This window comes from Marmota flaviventris, chromosome 18, assembly GCF_047511675.1.
Source record: "Marmota flaviventris isolate mMarFla1 chromosome 18, mMarFla1.hap1, whole genome shotgun sequence".
Classification (NCBI taxonomy): Eukaryota; Metazoa; Chordata; class Mammalia; order Rodentia; family Sciuridae; genus Marmota; species Marmota flaviventris.
The window spans coordinates 50,520,846-50,538,911 of NC_092515.1; the positions used below are offsets into that span (position 1 = coordinate 50,520,846).

At 36.5% G+C, this 18,066-nt stretch overlaps 1 protein-coding gene across 1 annotated transcript in view; it reads left to right on the top strand.

Annotated features, from left to right (window-relative positions):
* Ap1g1 (adaptor related protein complex 1 subunit gamma 1) overlaps positions 1-15,364 on the top strand; it is an 82,195-nt gene extending 66,831 nt beyond the window's left edge. The window contains exons 18-23 of the mRNA XM_027932978.2: positions 872-1,013; positions 1,207-1,333; positions 5,974-6,081; positions 6,213-6,373; positions 9,251-9,349; positions 11,236-15,364. Of these exons, the coding sequence (XP_027788779.2) occupies positions 872-1,013; positions 1,207-1,333; positions 5,974-6,081; positions 6,213-6,373; positions 9,251-9,349; positions 11,236-11,337 (739 nt within the window). The 3' untranslated portion in view covers positions 11,338-15,364. The remainder of the gene's footprint in view (positions 1-871; positions 1,014-1,206; positions 1,334-5,973; positions 6,082-6,212; positions 6,374-9,250; positions 9,350-11,235) is intronic.
* The last annotated feature ends 2,702 nt before the right edge of the window (positions 15,365-18,066 follow it).

Below are 18,066 nucleotides of genomic sequence, written 5' to 3' on the forward strand. Positions count from 1 at the left end.
ATAAGCAATGTCATGTGCATCTTAGCATCCTAAATAAGTTGTCACAATAATCCCTAAGAGAGACTCATTCCTTTTGCAGTCCATAAGCGGGCCTACCAACCCTACTTAATTCTCATTGCTTGGCTCCTTCTTTTTTTCTGCCCCTAGTCTCTAAAGAAATGAATTAACAGTATTCTTTCATTCTGTTGCAACTCTCCTGTCCTTTTTAGGTTTGTAAAGTTGGCAACATTTTCCATTTTATTTGGTTAATTAGTGGGGGTTGTATTGCTTTCAAGAGAAATAATCTCATGCATATCCCATTACTATTAACATTTTGGTATTTGCCTTTTTTTTTTTTTTTTCCCATTACAGAGTGTCTACTTTTTTTTTTTTCCCCTTGGACAGTACTGGGGATTGAATGCAGGACCTTGTGAATTCTAGATAAGCACTGTACCCTGAGCTATATGCCCAGTCCCCTTTTAAATTTTATTTTGAGACAGGGATTCCCTGAGTTATACAAGCTGGCCTTGACTTTGCTAACCGCCTGCCTCTGTCTTCTGAGTAGCTAGATTACAGGGATGCGCCACCACCATGCCTGGCTATATCCACCTATTGATTTATCTTTTTTTCATCTCAGTCTCTCTACCATTGAAATACATGTTTTGGTATTTAGTTGGACAGTTTATTTATGTATAGTTTCTTGCCTGCCCTTAATCTATTCAGGAATTTAGGTCATATTATTATAATCCACCTTCTATTTTGTGTATGTGTTTGTGTGTGTGTGTGTATGTGTTTTGAGAGAGAAGGAGTCTTCAAAATAGTTAATAGTGATGGTTTTGTGTAGGGAATCTATGTTCACTGCCTAGAATTTAACCACTTCAGATTCTTCTAGGTCTGCCCTACTTGAAAGAATGCCTGTTATGGAAAAAGTGACCACAAATGGCCCTACTGAGATTGTGCAGACAAATGGAGAGACAGAACCAGCTCCACTAGAGACCAAACCACCACCCTCTGGGCCGCAGTCCACCAGCCAGGTATCCTTGCACTTGTTTCTCTGGGGTTCCTAATGATCTCATCATATCTTGTGACTGATTTTGTTTTGGCTGATTACTTTTAATGCTTTTGGATTGGTTGATGATTCCCTTCATTATTAAAGTATTAAAAGTGCCTTGCATTAGATGAAGTTTATAGACAAGTAACAAATTGAGGTAATGTTTCCTTATTTAGGCCAATGATTTATTGGATTTGTTGGGAGGAAATGACATAACACCTGTTATTCCAACTGCACCTACGAGCAAACCAGCTTCTGCTGGTGGAGAACTTCTTGATTTACTTGGAGACATCACCCTTACAGGTGAGGCCAGATTAGAGTTATTTAAAGCTTGGATGGTGATAGAGGCCTTGTGGAAAAACTACACTGATCACAAACTTTCCAGCACATGAATTAATTGAAGATAAGAAAGGCTGAGTACAAAACAAGAATAAACTCTTTACAACATCTGGGAAAAAAGCTGCCATGCTAATGATCTATGAAGGTAATTCATAGGGATTCCTTGAAGACTTTAATTTTTGGAGAGTAAATTATTTGTAGTATTTTAAGATAGAAAGGGAAGAACTTCCTCTTTCAGGGTTGAAAAGATTATATTCCAAGTCCCCTTCACCATTAGGTGGTGTCTAAACCCATGACTTTTTCTGGTTGTCTTTCTATTCATGGTTAGTTTTTAATAGCTGTGGCCATTTTTGTTGAGATATTAACCTGTTACTACTTACCTTTCTTCTTTCCTTCCTTTTTACCCTTCCTAATAATAATTGAAGCAACTGAAAGAGAAATTGTCCATAATTTTAATTCAAATGTAACTTTTCATTTGGGAATATTTTATCTTGTCTTTTTTCATAATGGTAGACATTTGTAATTGATTTGTTCTGTAATAATATGAACCCTTGTGTTTGAGATTATTACTGTGGAGCATAATTTTTATCCTAGATTGCAGTGTCAAGTATAGTTGAAAAGTTAAAGTGTGTTCTTTAAATTAAGGTAAAATGGGAAGTTAAACATATATGACCCAAGTAGAAAGCAGCCATAGGATAAGGATGTTGAATGGTCAGGTAGGCTCACCATCACAGACTAAATGATTTTTCCTTAATATGGCAGGCTTTCTGAGCTTATGATTTATATCTGTGTCTTAACAAAATTTTAAAATACTACTTTTCATGTACTTTTGAGTCATTTACATATATTAAATTTCAAATCCTTAAATGTGAAAACTATACTGAATCATTAGAAAAGAACATCAATAGTCTTCATTTTTATAATTTTAAATGGTTGTTCAATATTTTATCAACAAGTTTGCACTATTATATACTCATTTCCTTACTATTGGGCATTTTGTTTTTTTCTAGGTTTTTCTTATCTAGTTTCTTCAACAAATATCATTATATCAGTTTGTCCTTATTTTAAGATTATTAGACTAAGTTACTTAGTCTTTCTGAATCTAATTAAAATAAGGATGATTAATACTTACCTCATAGGATATTGATGAGGACTGCTGACCCATTCAGTGCATGACACATAGTATGCACCTGAAAATATTATTTGCTGTTGATTTCCTTAATTTATATGGCCACTAGTTTGTAGAGCATTGTATATAATTTTTTAAAAAATATTTTTTAGTTGTCAATGGACCTTTATTTTATTTATTTATATGTGGTGCTGAGAATCGAACCCAGTGCCTCACTCGGGGTAGGCAAGCGCTTTACCACTGAGCCACAACGCCAGCCCCTGTATATTAATTTTTAAAAACTTTAATAGAGGGCTGGGGTTGTGGCTCAGTGGTAGAGCGCTCGCCTAGTACTTGCGAGGCCCTGGGTTCGATCCTCAGCACTGCATAAAAATAAATAAATAAAAACAAAGGTATTGTGGCTGGGATTGTGGCTCAGTGGTATAGCACTTGCCTAGTGTGTATGAGGCCCTGGGTTCCATTCTCAGCACCATATAAAAATAAATAGAAACAAAGGTATTGTGTCCAACTACAACTAAAAAAAAAAAAATATTTTTTTAAAAAACAAAGGTATTGTGTACCACTAAAAGAAATAAATATTTTTTAAAAAACCTTAATAGAGTCGAGTGTGGTGGTATACGCCTGTAATTCCAGTGACTTGGGAGGCTCAGGCAAGAGGGTTGTAAATTTGAGGCCAGCCTCAGCAACTTAGTGAGACCCTATCTCAAAATAAAAAGGATGGGGATGTGGTTCAGTGGTTAAGCACCCCCCGGGTTTAATTCCTGGTACTGCCCTCCCCACAAAAGAAAACAAATGAAAAGGCCTTCCTAAATAAGGCGAAAATTTCCGCTCTTTTTTATTAATGTTTTTTAATCAGGGAATGTTTTGTGTTTATACATATATTTGCATTACAGGTGAAAATCCTGTTTGAACTTTCTTGTATTCTGAACTCATTTATTGTAGAGTCTTAATATTTCATTTTATTTTTGTTGTTTGTTGTTTCTATAATGTTGTATCTAAAAGCAAAATGATAAAATATTAAAAGCCTAGATTTCCTTTTCCTTGTTCATAATGTGTTTTAAATGTCTTCCTAGTTTCTTTACATTTTTTAAGGCTAAAATTTTGAATTCTAGATTCTTTAATTGATAAGTTATAACTTATTATTCAGAAATATAAAATGATTGGAAATTTGGGAATAGAGTTAGTATGAATTTTAAGAGGATTTGACAGTAGGGAGTTTCTGTTGCTCCTCAAAACTAATTACTATACTTTTTACAGGAGACAAAAGCTAAAATTTGAGGGAGTTAGGGACCCATCTGTTATGCATAGATCTTATTTAGCCTCAAATTTTCTGTAAGAACACATTTCTAAAATTCTTCTGAAAGTGGGAATTGGTGGGGAAATTACTATGTTAGCTTTATAAAGCTAGGAGAACTATATGAATATGTCTTTGTATATTTCATTGATAATCTACTTGGATGGATAGATCTACTGTGGTGTTCTTGTTTGTTTTTGCTTCTTGTGCTTTGCTTAACCATCTATATTTCTACCCTCTTTGCTAATTTTTGGTATGCTGGATTTTTTTTCTAGTGTTCTTTAGTATCTTTTTTCTTTGGTTTTGTAAAAGATATATCCCACTCTGTCTTTATTTCATTGTGTTAAATTTTTTTGTTTATTTTTTTGAGCTCTAGGAATTAAACCTAGGGCTTTGCACATATAAGCATGTACTCTGCACTGAGCTATCATTCTTTTAAAAATGATGTATTTTCAGTTAATTTCGTAAGTGGTTTGAAATCTTTATAAACACAAAATGTGTTTTCTATATTTTGCTGAATTTTCTTAAAATCTTAATTTTTTTCAGCTTTTTTCACATGTTCTGTGATTTGACTTCTTATTTAGGAGGATCAGATAAAAGTGGTAGTGTGGCATGCCCCACCCCCACTCCACTCTCACCCTCTCCTCCCAATGTACATATGTGGTAAAATTTTATTATGCATTTTTTGGCGGGGGGGGGGCGCGGGGCGGTGCTAGGGATTGAACCCAGGGCTTTGTGCATTCGAGGCAAGCACTCTACCAACTGAACTATATCCCCAGCCCCCCCTCCCCACCTTATGCATTTTTTAACATCTATAAAACTCAGTAAATGTCTTGATTTACCTAGCCTATAAAATAAAAATAGTATGGAAGTTTATGTTTTTGGTTTGTTTTTCCCCCACTCTCTTTCCTCTTTATTTAAAATTTATTTCTTTTTTTGTGGTGGTGGGGTTTGAACTTAACCTAGGGCCTTGTGCATGCTAGGCAAGTGCTGTACAACCCCACTTTCCTCTTGATTCCGTAGGTAACTGCTTACTATCCTAAATCAGCTGGTAAACACATTGATGTTTACCTTTCCTTAATTGAGTGTACAATTGTATTGTTTTGCCAGTTTTTACCTTTTTAGAAATGGTGTCTAACTGCATGTGTTCTTTTTTGTGTGTCTTGCTTTTTTTTGCTAAGCACTGTATTTGTGAGAATGATCCATAAATAATTCATAAGTGTATTTTTAGTGAATTCACATTTTCTTTGTTGTGTTTGTTATTTTATTGTCAGTATGTCACAGTTGACTTAACCATTATGCTGATGGTGGACATTTTGATTCTTTCCTGTTGTTCAGTTAGAAACTATCTTGCTTGGAATAATTTTTATATATGTTTCCTATGTACATATGCAAGAGCTAATAAAAAGCATTACTAAGAAAGGCAGTGGTTCTTACCTAGTGGATATTTAATGAGTAGAAGCCAGGGGTGCTACTAAATATTCTATGATGCACCAGCCCCCTACTGCAAAGAATTTTGTAGAATTTTCAAAGAATTTTCATTAGTGTAAATGTTGAGGAGCTTAGTTTAAGAAGGTATAGTGATGTTCAACTCTCCTATTATCAAATTGTTTTCTAGTTTTTTTGCACCAGTTTCCATTTCTTTAGTAGAGCATAAAAGTCTCCATTGCTCCATATTTTTATTATCAGACGTTGGAATTTTCACTATTTTGATGGATGGAAGTAGCATCTCACTGTGGCTTTAAATTCCATTTCCATCATTACTGTGGTCAGATTGAGCATCCATTTTATAAGATCTCCTTTAAATTCAGGTACCCTCTTTTATAAATTGCTTCATATGTACCTTAGCATTTTTTTAGTTGGGTTTTCTTTTTCTGCTGATTTGTAGAAGAAGATATGTATAGTTGTGAATACTTAACTCGTTCATTATTATATAGCATTCATTTTCTCCTGCTTGTGGTCTTTTTTCTTTTTTTTTTTTCCTTTCCCCCTTATGGTGGTTTCTAATGAACAGAAGTTAAGTCAATCTATTTGAATTTTTAATTATTTTCCTTTTTGGCCTGTGCATTTTGCATATTGTTTAAAGAATCCTTTCCTTAACCTGAGATCCTAATAATTTGTGTTTTCTTGATGAGTTTGTCATGCTTGCTAAAGTTGACTTCCATTGGAAAATTCCTTTAGGTGCTCCTGCTGCTGCTCCTGCCCCTTCCTCAGTCCCACAGATATCCCAGCCCCCTTTCTTGTTGGATGGCCTTTCATCCCAGCCTCTCTTCAATGACATCGCTGCAGGTATAGTTATTTTTGTTATCATCATCACGTGGAGCACAGAGCAATGAGAGGTGGTTTTTAAGGAAAAGAAATAATAATTCTTGAAGCATTAGGCCAACTACAATAAGGCTGATCTTCCTGTACTTTCGCAGGCATCCCCTCCATCACAGCATACAGTAAGAACGGTTTGAAGATAGAATTCACCTTTGAACGGTCAAACACCAACCCCAGTGTAACTGTGATAACGATACAGGCCTCTAACAGCACAGAGCTAGACATGACAGACTTTGTTTTCCAGGCTGCAGTACCAAAGGTACTTTAATGTCTTTGTTCCTTTTTTTCCCTTTGATTGAAGACGAGCTGATTTTTTCTTCTTGCATTTGGTGAAGGATATATTTTAATGTTTAGAGATTAAATTTGTAGATTTAATTTAAATAATATTGAAATTATTATGGTTTATTGAAGCATGTCACTAATTTTTTTCTCTCAGTATTCAAAAGTTTCTCCTTAATTAACATCTGCTTTACTATTGATACATAACGACTCTTTGTTTTTGTGAATTGAGGGTTTTGTTTATACCAAATCTTAAAGAATATGTTTTTGAATAAAGAATAGTTTAGAATGAGGGGCGAGCAAAATTTCTCTATAAAAGACCAGCTAGTGATTATTTTAGGGCATATGTATATACATATATATGTATATATGTTCCTTGCTGTTACCCAGTTCTGTTGTTAATGTGTATAAACAGCTGCAGACAATATGTGAATGAATGAGTGTGGCTCTGTTCCAAGAAAAGGTTATTTACAAAAAACAGGTGTTTGGCTACCTTTTGTCAGCTCCTGGTTTAGACTAAACTGATGTCTTCTTTGCAGTGATAAAGGGAAGTATAACTTTCAGACAGCAAGCTTTTAGACATTGATGATGATTTATTTGTGATTACTGCTGACTTTCAGCTTTCTTTTTTTTTTTTTTTTTTACGTGAGTTTTCTTTATTCATTGATCAGAATAACTTTTAAGTTTTCTGCCTTAGGACTTTCCCCAACCCTCTTATTAATATCCTAAATTTTCTTTTTACTAAGTTAATTTAGAACTTAAATTCACCTGGAATTTATTTTAGTATATGAAATGAGGTAGGAAATTAGTTTTTAAAGATGTATTTGTCCCAACACTTTGTTGAACAATCTGTTGTTATGAAATGAAGAATCTCTTTATCTGGACCTGTTTCTGGACTCCTTTCTTTTTCATTGAAGCTTTCTTTGCTTACAATTTTTAGGAGCCAAAATAACATGGACTTTTTTTTTTTTTTTTTTTTTGAGATAGGGTCTTGCTAAGTTGCCAAGGCTGGCTGGCCTTTAACTTAGGATCCTCCTACCTCAGCCTCAAGTCGCTAGAATTACAGGCCTGGCATGTAGTTGTTTTAAAGCTGTCATGTCAAGTTAATTAGAACCACTAATAAACTCTTAAGAGCCATTCTGTTTGGATTTTAATGCTAGTTGTATGAAATGAAAGCAAGTTACTTAATCTGTCTTAGTTTCTTCATTTGCAAAGGGAGCAGTGATAGTGATAGCTACTTCATAGGGCTGGTTTGTGGAATAAATGATTTTTTTTTTCTTTTTTGTGCTGGGTGCTGTTTGAAGCATCTCTTATGTGTTTAGTGCTTAGTAAGTGGTAGCTACTGCAATTTAGGATTTTATGCTTGTTACTTTAGGCTGCCGTCCTAGCAAGCTACCTTTGCTACTAAAGCATGGTCTTATTATTGGTGTTTTACTGCACTCTGCATATTGATGATGTGTCTTGATATGTCTTGAACTTCAAAATGTCACATTTCATATATCTTACTGTAGGTACTATTTTCATTTTTTAATATATCTGAAATTGGGGCACATTTTAAAATTGTTATCTTTTCATAGTTTCATGGGTAGCCTGTTTTCGTTCTCATTGTTACATAAAATAATGCTGTGAATTACAATTGATAGTACCTTAAATTTAATGAAATATAGTAGTAATGAATAACATTTAAGAAAACATAATTCATCTTGACAGTAGAATTATGAAAAAGATCCAATATAATAAGACTGTGCTTTTGAGATTAAATCTTTAGGTGCTGTGATGCATGCAGTAGGCTGAGGCAGGAGGATTGCAAGTTTGAGGCCAGCTTCAGCAACTTAATGACATGTTGTTTCAAAATAAAATAAAGGGGCTGGGGATGTATCTCACTGGTAGAGCACCCTTGGGTTCAGCTCTAGTACCTCAAAAAAAAGAAAGAGATTGAATATTTGATCTTGTTGTAATGTTTGGCTTTAGAAAAGACTGTCAGTCTCTCTCTCAGGAAAGGTTTTTAAAGTTATGATATATAAAATAGCTACTTAGTACAGTATGCTTTAGTTAGCTTGCTCGTAGCACTTTCCTCTCATCTCTGTAAACAAATAAAATCCACCAACACAAACAAATTATGGTGTTTGCCTCATCTGGGTCTTGCAGTACAGGCCAGTTCTGCATTGTTCCTTTTTCTGTTGCAGTCTTATGTCCCTAATAGAGCAGTCCTAAAGTATTCTACTTACATATTAACAAGCTGGCTCTTTCAAAACCTTTCCTCCACCTCTCCTGCAGGGGAAGGCCTTGACACATTCCAGATTATGCAAGCTTTAGAAAACAAAAGTTTAAGTCTTGGGGTCTAGATATTCAATTACATTAAAACATAAAGGCCTATAGTTAGTGACACTATGTTGGATTGCTATTTTTAGAAAGCTTTTTCTTAGGTTTCTCCTTTTTTTTTTCTTTCCCCTCCATTGGCACCCATTTTTTTCTTTCATAGTTGATCAGTTACTATCAAAATGAAGTTTTCACAACAAGAATTGGTGAATTTTTGAAAAGTATTAGGCTAAAATTCCTTCTCCTAGAAAGGGGAGAATGGCTCATTGCTAGTTTTCATGATCAAAGACCTAGCTGTGCGTGTTAAAGAATTCTGTGAATATGAACTGAGAATGTAGCTTGGTGGTTTGATCCCTAGCACAACCCCAAAACAAAACAAAAACAATGAGTGACAGTTTGCATACTATGAAGTATGTGGAAACAAAACAGTAAATCTGTTGGTTGATCCATCAGCTGGGTGTATTTTTCTTATTTGTTGATATCTTTGACATAACACTTTGTGTAACTTTTTCTGAAGAATGCCCTTTGTTTTCCTTAGACATTCCAGCTGCAGCTTCTGTCTCCTAGCAGCAGCATTGTCCCAGCATTTAATACGGGGACCATCACACAAGTCATCAAAGTTCTGAACCCACAGAAGGTGAGTAGCATATTTGAAGTCAGTATCTGAGCAAGATATAAGCTTGCTTCCTGAAATATACTTTTTTGCTTTGTTTTTCTGGGTTTTTCATAGTCAGAGATCTATGAAAACGCGTGGTCTAACTTCCTTGCTCTTTTGTAGAAAATAAATGGAGTCCAGAGACCTCAAATGGATTAGTGACATCTTATTAAAATGCAGCTAAAATTTTTCTCTATTTTGAGGATTAAAGGTATAGTTTTGAGGAGAGGGGGAAGCTTAGACATATAAATCTATGCCGAAGTTGAAATCTGAGGTAAGAGCATTTGTTGAACCAAATATCCACATTTACTGCTGTAATTACTAAGTAAGGATAGCAAAAGTGGAGGTATAAAAACATGAAGCAGTCACATGAAAAATAGCTTTAGAAACTGAAATGAAGCAATATTTTTACTATATCTTCTCAAAGAAGTAAATTGATTTTATTTAATAGTAATTAACTGATTGATTTTCAGATAGTTCTTGAAAATGGTTCAGATAATTTTTTTTACCCTGAAAGATTTCTAGTAGCATAATTTTATACTCTTGTAACACTTTGCCTTTTCTTTGCTATTTACTGTATTTGGAGCATCTGTCATTAGTACAAGCACAGATTCCTTTGGCCCCCTTATACATATAATAAAAACTTCCTTAGCGCACTAATTTTTAAAATATGCCACATAAAGTAAAACATAAAAAAAAGAATTATATTCTCTTGTAACTATGGCTGCTATCTCTGAATTTATGCTTTGGGAATGCAAAAAGCTTATGTTCACTTTTGCTGTAGGTTTCATAGACAAAGCAACTTTTTATCTGAACGCAGAACATGAGATGTGTGTGTGTGTTTACCTAATTTTCTAAAAACTTGGACACAAGTGTTGAGTTTTTTTTCAAAAAGCACTCAGCAAATGCTCCTGAGTGATTCTGTCCTTTTAATGCACTTCTGGGCCCACAGTTTGTTTTTTTTGAGATGCACTTCCTCTACTTGAAGGCATGATGTTGTCTCCTTGGCTCAAAGCTAGACAACTAGGCATTTTGGTGGTTTGCCTTTTTTTGGGGGGGGTGGGGTGTGACAGGGGGCACTTAACCACTGATCCACATCTCCAGCCCTATTTTGTGTTTTTGTTTAGAGACAGGGTCCCATTGAATTGCTTTAGTGCCTTGATTTTGTTGAGGCTGACTTTGATCCTCTTGCCTCAGCCTCTTGAGCTGCTGGGATTATAGGGCTGGGGTTACAGGGCTACCACGCCTGGCCCTGCCTGTTTCTTTTCTTTTTTTTTTTTAAGTAATTTTTTTTTACCTTTATGATTAAAGGTTTATTTGTAGAGCTGAGCATGGTGGTGCATGCTTTCAGGCCTGCCTGCTTGTGAGGCTGAGATAGGATTGATTGCTTGAGCTCAAGATCTCAGTGCCAGGGGCTTGGGATGTGACTCAAGTGGTATTGTGCTCGCCTGGCATGCGTGAGGCACTGGGTTCGATCCTCAGCACCACATAAAAATAAAATAGATAGTGTGTCCATCTAAAACTAAAAAATAATTTTTTTTTTAAAGAGAGAGAGAGAGAGGGAGAGAGAATTTTTTAATATTTATTTTTTAGTTTTCGGCGGACACAACATCTTTGTATGTGGTGCTGAGGATCAAACCCGGGCCGCACTCATGCCAGGAGAGCGCGCTACCGCTTGAGCCACATCCCCAGCCCTTAAAAAATAAATATTAAAAAAAAAAAAAGGCTTCAGTGTCAGCCTGAGCAGCATAGTGAGATATCTCTCTCTCTTAAATGGTCTATCTCTTAAATGGTCTATTTGTGGACTGGACATATTGTGGATATTTTATTTCAGTGTATTAATTTGTGATTCTCTTTCACGTTCACAGCAACAGCTGCGAATGCGGATCAAGCTCACATATAATCACAAGGGCTCAGCAATGCAAGATCTAGCAGAGGTGAACAACTTTCCCCCTCAGTCCTGGCAATGAGGGTCTGGCACCATTCTCATTCTTACCCCACTCAATCAAAGGAACTCTGAGAAGGAGGTTGTGATTGCTGGCAAGTCCCCCCCAACTGTACCATGGGCATCAGGAGCTGAAGAGAACTGTTGAGGAGGATTTTCCTGAAGTTATTGCTGACCTTGAAGCATTGTTAAAGACTAATGTCCTCTCCTCCACTGTTGAGGCTGGCTGCTTCTGGAGGCTACTTTGCACTCTTCTTCCTCTTCTCCCTTTTCCACACTTCTCCACCCCTCCCACTTTTGCAGCCGGAATCAACATTCCCTGGGCCCCTGAGGCAATTAGCAGCTGGTCTGGAGGAGAGGACTGGAATTCTTGGCGAGAAAACACTCACTCTGTCTCTGCAGCAAAGAGTGCCCCTTCTTTCTACTGTTGTTTCTCTGTGGACTGGGCAAGGTGGGGTATTTATTCCTCACTAGCTGGGTGACCATCTTCAGGCGCTTTTTACATCTGGCATTTGGAATGGAAATATAACAATGGACATTAGGGAGCCCTGCCTTTTTCTCTGGTTCCCCCAATGTTTGAAAGAGGCATTAGGCTCCTGGTAGCCTTTTCTGTGCATTGCTGTATACACACAGACAGACACACATGTATGTATGTTTGTTATCAAGAACTGATTAGACCTTGAGAGGTTATTTGTAAACACTGGACAGATGCAGTTAAAAAGAGCTTTTGTTGAGATTGGCATGAAGGATATGGTGCTCTATTTGTAATAGAAATTTCCAAGGCTCTTCCAGCTCCCCTTTTCTCTCCATTCCTTAGCTGTAGTCATGAATACTCTCCATGATTTTCAAAGTAAATTCCACTTAAAGTGCAAAGTGGACACCTTCTAAAAGATGCATTAATTCTTATTAATGAGCTATTCCCATCACAAATTTTAAAGTTTCTCCCGAGCCCATCACTTGCCCATTTGAACTGTGGTAAATGGGTGGAAAGAGGAGTCCACCATTTTCAAAGAGCAGACTCCTTAACTACACCTTTGCCCATAGGATGAGTGAGTGTCAGACTCATCCTGGAGCATACAGGAGTCATCCATTACTCCAAACCTCCCTTTTTATTTCCTGAGCCTGGCTTGGACCTTGGCATTCCGTTTGAATTCCTTCTTCTAACTGGAACATTTGTGTTGTATCTGTAACACTGGCACTGAAATAAAGACCACACGGTTAAAGAAATCTTTCCTATATTGTACTTCATGGTGTTGGAATGAAGCCTTGTAGCTTCCTTGCCCCCTATGTCAGAAGAATCTTATGGTCACCATAGAGTAGGAATATACTTTCCTGAGTCTGAGAAATTAGTCTCTCGAAAGAAACCAATCTCATGAATATCTGCATTAAAGACTTGAGCTTTTTAAACTAGTAAGAGTGCCGAGTGCTTTTTAGAAAGGACCCTTGCGTTATCAAACCTTAAAATGGAGTTGCTGGAATGAGGTGAAATGATTCTCCTTTGGTACGTGTTGGATGTACTATGTACGTTCAAGTATACAGGCACCATGTCTTATATATTGCAGAACAAAGAGAAAGTGGGGCCCACCTTGCTTTTAAAATGTTTGCAATTGTTACTGTATTGTACACAATGACTACTTTCACTTCAGTTTTAAATCTTTCTTTCCCTTTCATTTCACCAAGCCTTTACTTAAAATCTTCAGTGTCTTGTCAAACCTAGCTCTGTATCAGATGCTAGACTATTCCTGACATTTGACCAACTGGAGTTGAACTAAAGGCTCCAAAAGGGAAAATTTCTGGTCTTAAAAGTATACAGGAGCAAGATCTGCTAAAACTTACTCCACTGGGTAACTGGTTGATGGAGTCAAGAATAGGATATGATTTCCTGTTTTTGGCAAAATAAGTGTGAACTAGTGCATACTTCTGAAAAACGCTCTGCCTGTGCGATGAAAAATAGCCTTTAAAGGTTTCTTCGCAGACTGATTTCATTGGATGGATATTTAATGCTGTGAAACTTGATAGGATTAACATAATATTGGTGGATTTCTTGAATAGAATTTGTCTTAACATTCCTCTTTGTGTAGAGGCTTTATTTTCTCCCTTAAATTTGTAGCTAACCAGCTCAGGTTTTTTGTTTTTTTGTTTTTTAGTTGAACCAAGTTGATTCTCTGAAGAAATCTGCTCAAGAATATTCTGTAAGACAGTGCTAGCTAATGGAGCTGCAAAGGGTCTACTGTACTACAAAGCATCTGCTTGGGTGATCAGAGTTTTGAGGTAGAATTTATGATCATCCCTGGCTTTGTCTAAAAGGAATTAAATAATCATGGCCTTAATGCACGGGGTGCTGTGTAGAATAAGAGTTAATTTCAGAGACTGAACTTGAGCACCATACTGAAGGACTAGCGCCATGGAACTGCCTAGGATACTGATGGTTGTGAAGACTGTTTCAAATGATTGATCTTTGAAAGCTTCAGCGTGCCTTAGTTTCTAGGATCAGCATTAGTTTTCTTCTCACTTGGCCTTGCAGCTAGAAGGAGAAATCTCTTAATTTCTGTGAACACTTTCACATTTCAATAATTTCTTTCTAGAGTATAACCATTCAAGGGGGAGCAAATTAGAATGGATTTTACAACTCCAGAGCCATTGTGAAGAAAGGGTGATTTCTGTGGCTATTTAATAATCCCAGGGTGATAAGCAGTGGACCCTCACACGCTTACTTCGGCAATTTCACATGCACTTGTACCTCATTGTCTCTTTTTGAGAGTAGTTTGTATTCTGTCCTCCCTCCCATCCCCAGTAATCTTAAGGGAGAATTCATATAAGTAATTTCAAAAAACCGTAGAAAGGGTGCTGTCCCTTTTGAAGCTTCTCCTACAATGCCTTGGTGCTGTTACTTTGAGGTGGTTTGGATAGTCATGGAAGTTTTATGCTGTGTATAGTGATCATCTGTTCATTTTAAGGTCTTTCTCACTTAAAGAAACATTCCTCAATGTTAACATTCAAGAGGAAATTATTTCCTCTTGCTAAGTTAAAGGTTTGGTTCATACCCTTTGTTTGTTCCACTCATAGATGAAAACAGACCTAAAACTGTTCAGCACTAATAGTTTGAACATTTCTGTCGATTACATGACATGCTTTTCCTTTTCATGTTCTTCTAGAGGAGTTGGAAGTTAGGGAATACTGCTTTTGAGGTTCAACTTCATTATCTTCTGCTTTGGGTTATATTTGGGCCATAAGAACTAGGGAAAACAAGGAGTTTGAATGTGCTTATTTTTTTCTAGCGAATGTATTTTAACCACTGTGTCCTAAACTGAGAGTTAGGGAGTAATAAGTGGATGGTTAGGGAACAGTTATACATGTCTGTGTATTCATGAGTTTAGGAGTTGGAAGGATTATTGAGTGTTACTCAAAAAGCCCTGAAGTTTAATAAAACACTTCTGATCATCTTTGGCTGAGGAGGGTGGGGCTGCTTATAGAACTGGAAGTGAAAAATTTTTCAAGCAATAGCAGTGAGTGGGTCCCATTGACAAGGTTCCAGAACCTGGAACACTTAAACAGAAGTAAATGCAGAAGCAGCTTGTGTAGTTGCTTCACAAACTTCCACGAGGCTGATTCTGGCTTCAAGATGGAGCATTGGAGTTTTGTTTTTTTCAGACCTGCATTTGCGCTTTGTGTTTTTGTTTTTATTTGGAGACCTCATGGGAAAGAGCTTCTGGACTTTTTCCTGTGTGAATTCCCACTGTGTTCCTATAAGTCCCCTTTTCTTTCATAATGTTGTAAGTTACCCTTTCAATAAGCCCCATCACCTCTTCTTTACTGTAAAAAAATATTAAAAGGCTGTCTCCACGTGGGACAGCTAATGAAGTTCTAATTATTGCAGACATATTTTTGAGATGTAAAAAGAATTTAAAATTAAATGATAAGTCTTAGAGGCGAGTGAGGAATAAAATGGATGTAAACATTTACATGGGATGCATTAGAATTCTGCTGTGTGTATTGTCTTTTGGTTGAACCAAATTATGAACAGTGACTAATAATAAAAAGTCAATACCCAATGATTTAAAATTTGCTTCCTTGCTTCTTATAAGTAAACTAGAAGCCTTGGATGAATTCTTCTCAAGAGCTTTGAGCTAAACTTAATCTGTTACTGTTCCTTTTATACAGAAATATCACCTAGAGAGAAATCTGAACAGTTAGAAAACTTGGTGTAGACAATGAAAAAGTCATAAGAGCAATTGGACATTTTAACTGTATTGTGATTACTTCCATGCTTCTATTCTCTACATAGTGAATTTTGAAATAAGCCAAAGAAATCATATCAAGGTGAATTGTACATTAAGGGTTGTCATGCTCATGGGATTTCAGTTGTAAACTGCTTTTTGTGAATTGTTCCAGTATATCTTTGACCAGGAAGACGAAGGCTTGACCAGTCAAAATGAGTTATATTTCAAACTTTTTCTTTTTGGGGGGTAGGTTACTAGGGGTTGATCCCAAAGGTGCTTTACCACTAACCAAATCCCCAGCCCCTTTTATTTTGAGACAGGGTCTTGCTAAGTTGCTTAGGGCTTGCTAAATTGCTGAGACTGGCCTCACTTGGATCATCTTAGCTCCCAGAGTTGCTAGGATTATCGGTGTGTGCCATTGCACCCATCCAATTTTTTTTAAAATATGAATTCCATTTCGGAGGTTGAAAGCTTTAGGTTTTTCTATTACTCTCATGCCCTGAAAGTCCCTTAAGTGAGAAAGGGGAGGATGTGACTGTTGCTTGATTGAAAAGGAGAAGGGTGTATGCCTTGGCAGTTATCAGGTTTACACAGAAGTGCCCTTTGGCAGAATTTGATAAGTAACACTTCTATAATCTTGCCTTCTATATGGCTTAATTAAAATTAATTTTTGTTTCTAATGTTAAATTTACTTGAAACTGTCATCTACATATAATTAGATGAAAATATAAAAGCTACAGTAGAAAAGATTAGCCAATAAATAGACACCAGACATTTACTTAACAGTATAATGAACAGTGCTTATATTTCAACTTCAATGCAGAAGGACCAAACTAATTTTAAGCACTTTTAGGGTTTTTCATGTTATGATCTCACTCAGTTCAACTGTCCCCATATTTGGTGTTTTTCTGATTGAACAAGGCCTTGTGCATGCAAGACAAGTGCTTTATCACTGACGACATTCCCAATCCCCTACTATCTCCTTTAAATTTTTAATATTTTAACTTTTTTTAACTTTGAGACAAGTTCTAACTAAGTTGCTGAGGCTGGCCTTGGACTTGTAATCTTCCTGCCTTAGTCTTCCGAGTTGCTCTTCTATCATCATATGTGAAAAGCAAAAATTTTCAATTTTTGGAAATCCAACTACACTGAGTAGTTGTAGTTCAGTGGTAGAGTGCTTGTCTAGGAGGCCCTGGGTTAGATCCCTAACAAATTAAAAAAAAAAAAGTATTCAAGGACAAATTTCTTTCAGACTTTGAAGCCAGGTAAATGTTGTCTGTTTATTTGGGGAACCAAAATAAAAAATGCATAAATCTGCTTAATCAGTGGTAAGAAAAGAAAAACATGGATTTAGGCCTACATATGATTTTGTGATTATTGATGGAATGGGAACTAGTTTTAATTAATTATAGGTAAGACATAATAAGTATGACATAATATATAACTTGTACAAAAATCTAATAGACATGAGCTTTCCTTCTCCAGGTTTCCCTCCTATTTTGTAGTGAAGATTGGGAAAACCTTCTGGCATAAAGAATGTGCATGCACTGGGGATGCAGGGAATGTGCATAGCTGCTATTGGGAGGATATGGAGAAGAGGATTTCTAATGACTTCTCTGTCTCTTGGCATGATCCAAACCGTGATTTTTGTAATGATGAACCTGCATTGACAGCATATGGGTTTTTGGCCCCCCCCCCCCAAAAAAAAAAAAAAAACCCAGAGCAATTTATTTTTAGGGTTAGTCTCAGCTGCTTCCATTTCCAGAAATCAAAGTTACATAATGCTTGGCATACATAATGCACATTGCCTTAAACTGGAGGAGAGCATGAATGTGTGACCTTTGAAACAACATACGCAATGTTAATGACAGTACATGATCTAAAAAGAAAATAATCAACTGAATGTCACTTCTAGATTGGACTTTTAATTCTGGGGACCTTTAATCATGAATGATCCTCTGGGACTTTTGGTCTGGTGGCTTTCCCCTGTCTCCTCTTAAAAGAGGTACTATCCCATTAATTAAAAAAGATAACCGTCTGCCAGTGCTGCTCCCCAGCATGATCTCAAACTTTGGTCCTGGGACAAGATCTTTTACTTTTCTTGTTAAATCAGTAAAGAGATCTGGAAAAGGTAATACCTCAAAGAAATAGACTTTTAGAAGTATTTGCTCTGAAAAAAAAATTTTTTTTCCTTACTACTTGTCTACCCTTGGTCAAGTCCACTTCTGGCTCCAGTTGGTGCTTGTCCCATGTACACCAGAGTTCCATTCTTTTGGTACTGGGGATTGAACCCAGGGGTACTTGACCATTAAGCTATATCCACAGTCCTTTTTTATTTTGAGACGGGGCCTTCCTACATTGCCGAGGCTGGCCTTGAGCTTTCAATCCTCCTACCTTAGCCCCCAGAGTTGCTGGAATTACAGGTATGTGCCACCGTGCTGGGACACCAGAGTTCTTGCTGGAAAAAATGATCTAATAAACACTGAAATGGAAATCCAACTACACTGAGTAGCTTTCTTTTTAAAATTGGTTCT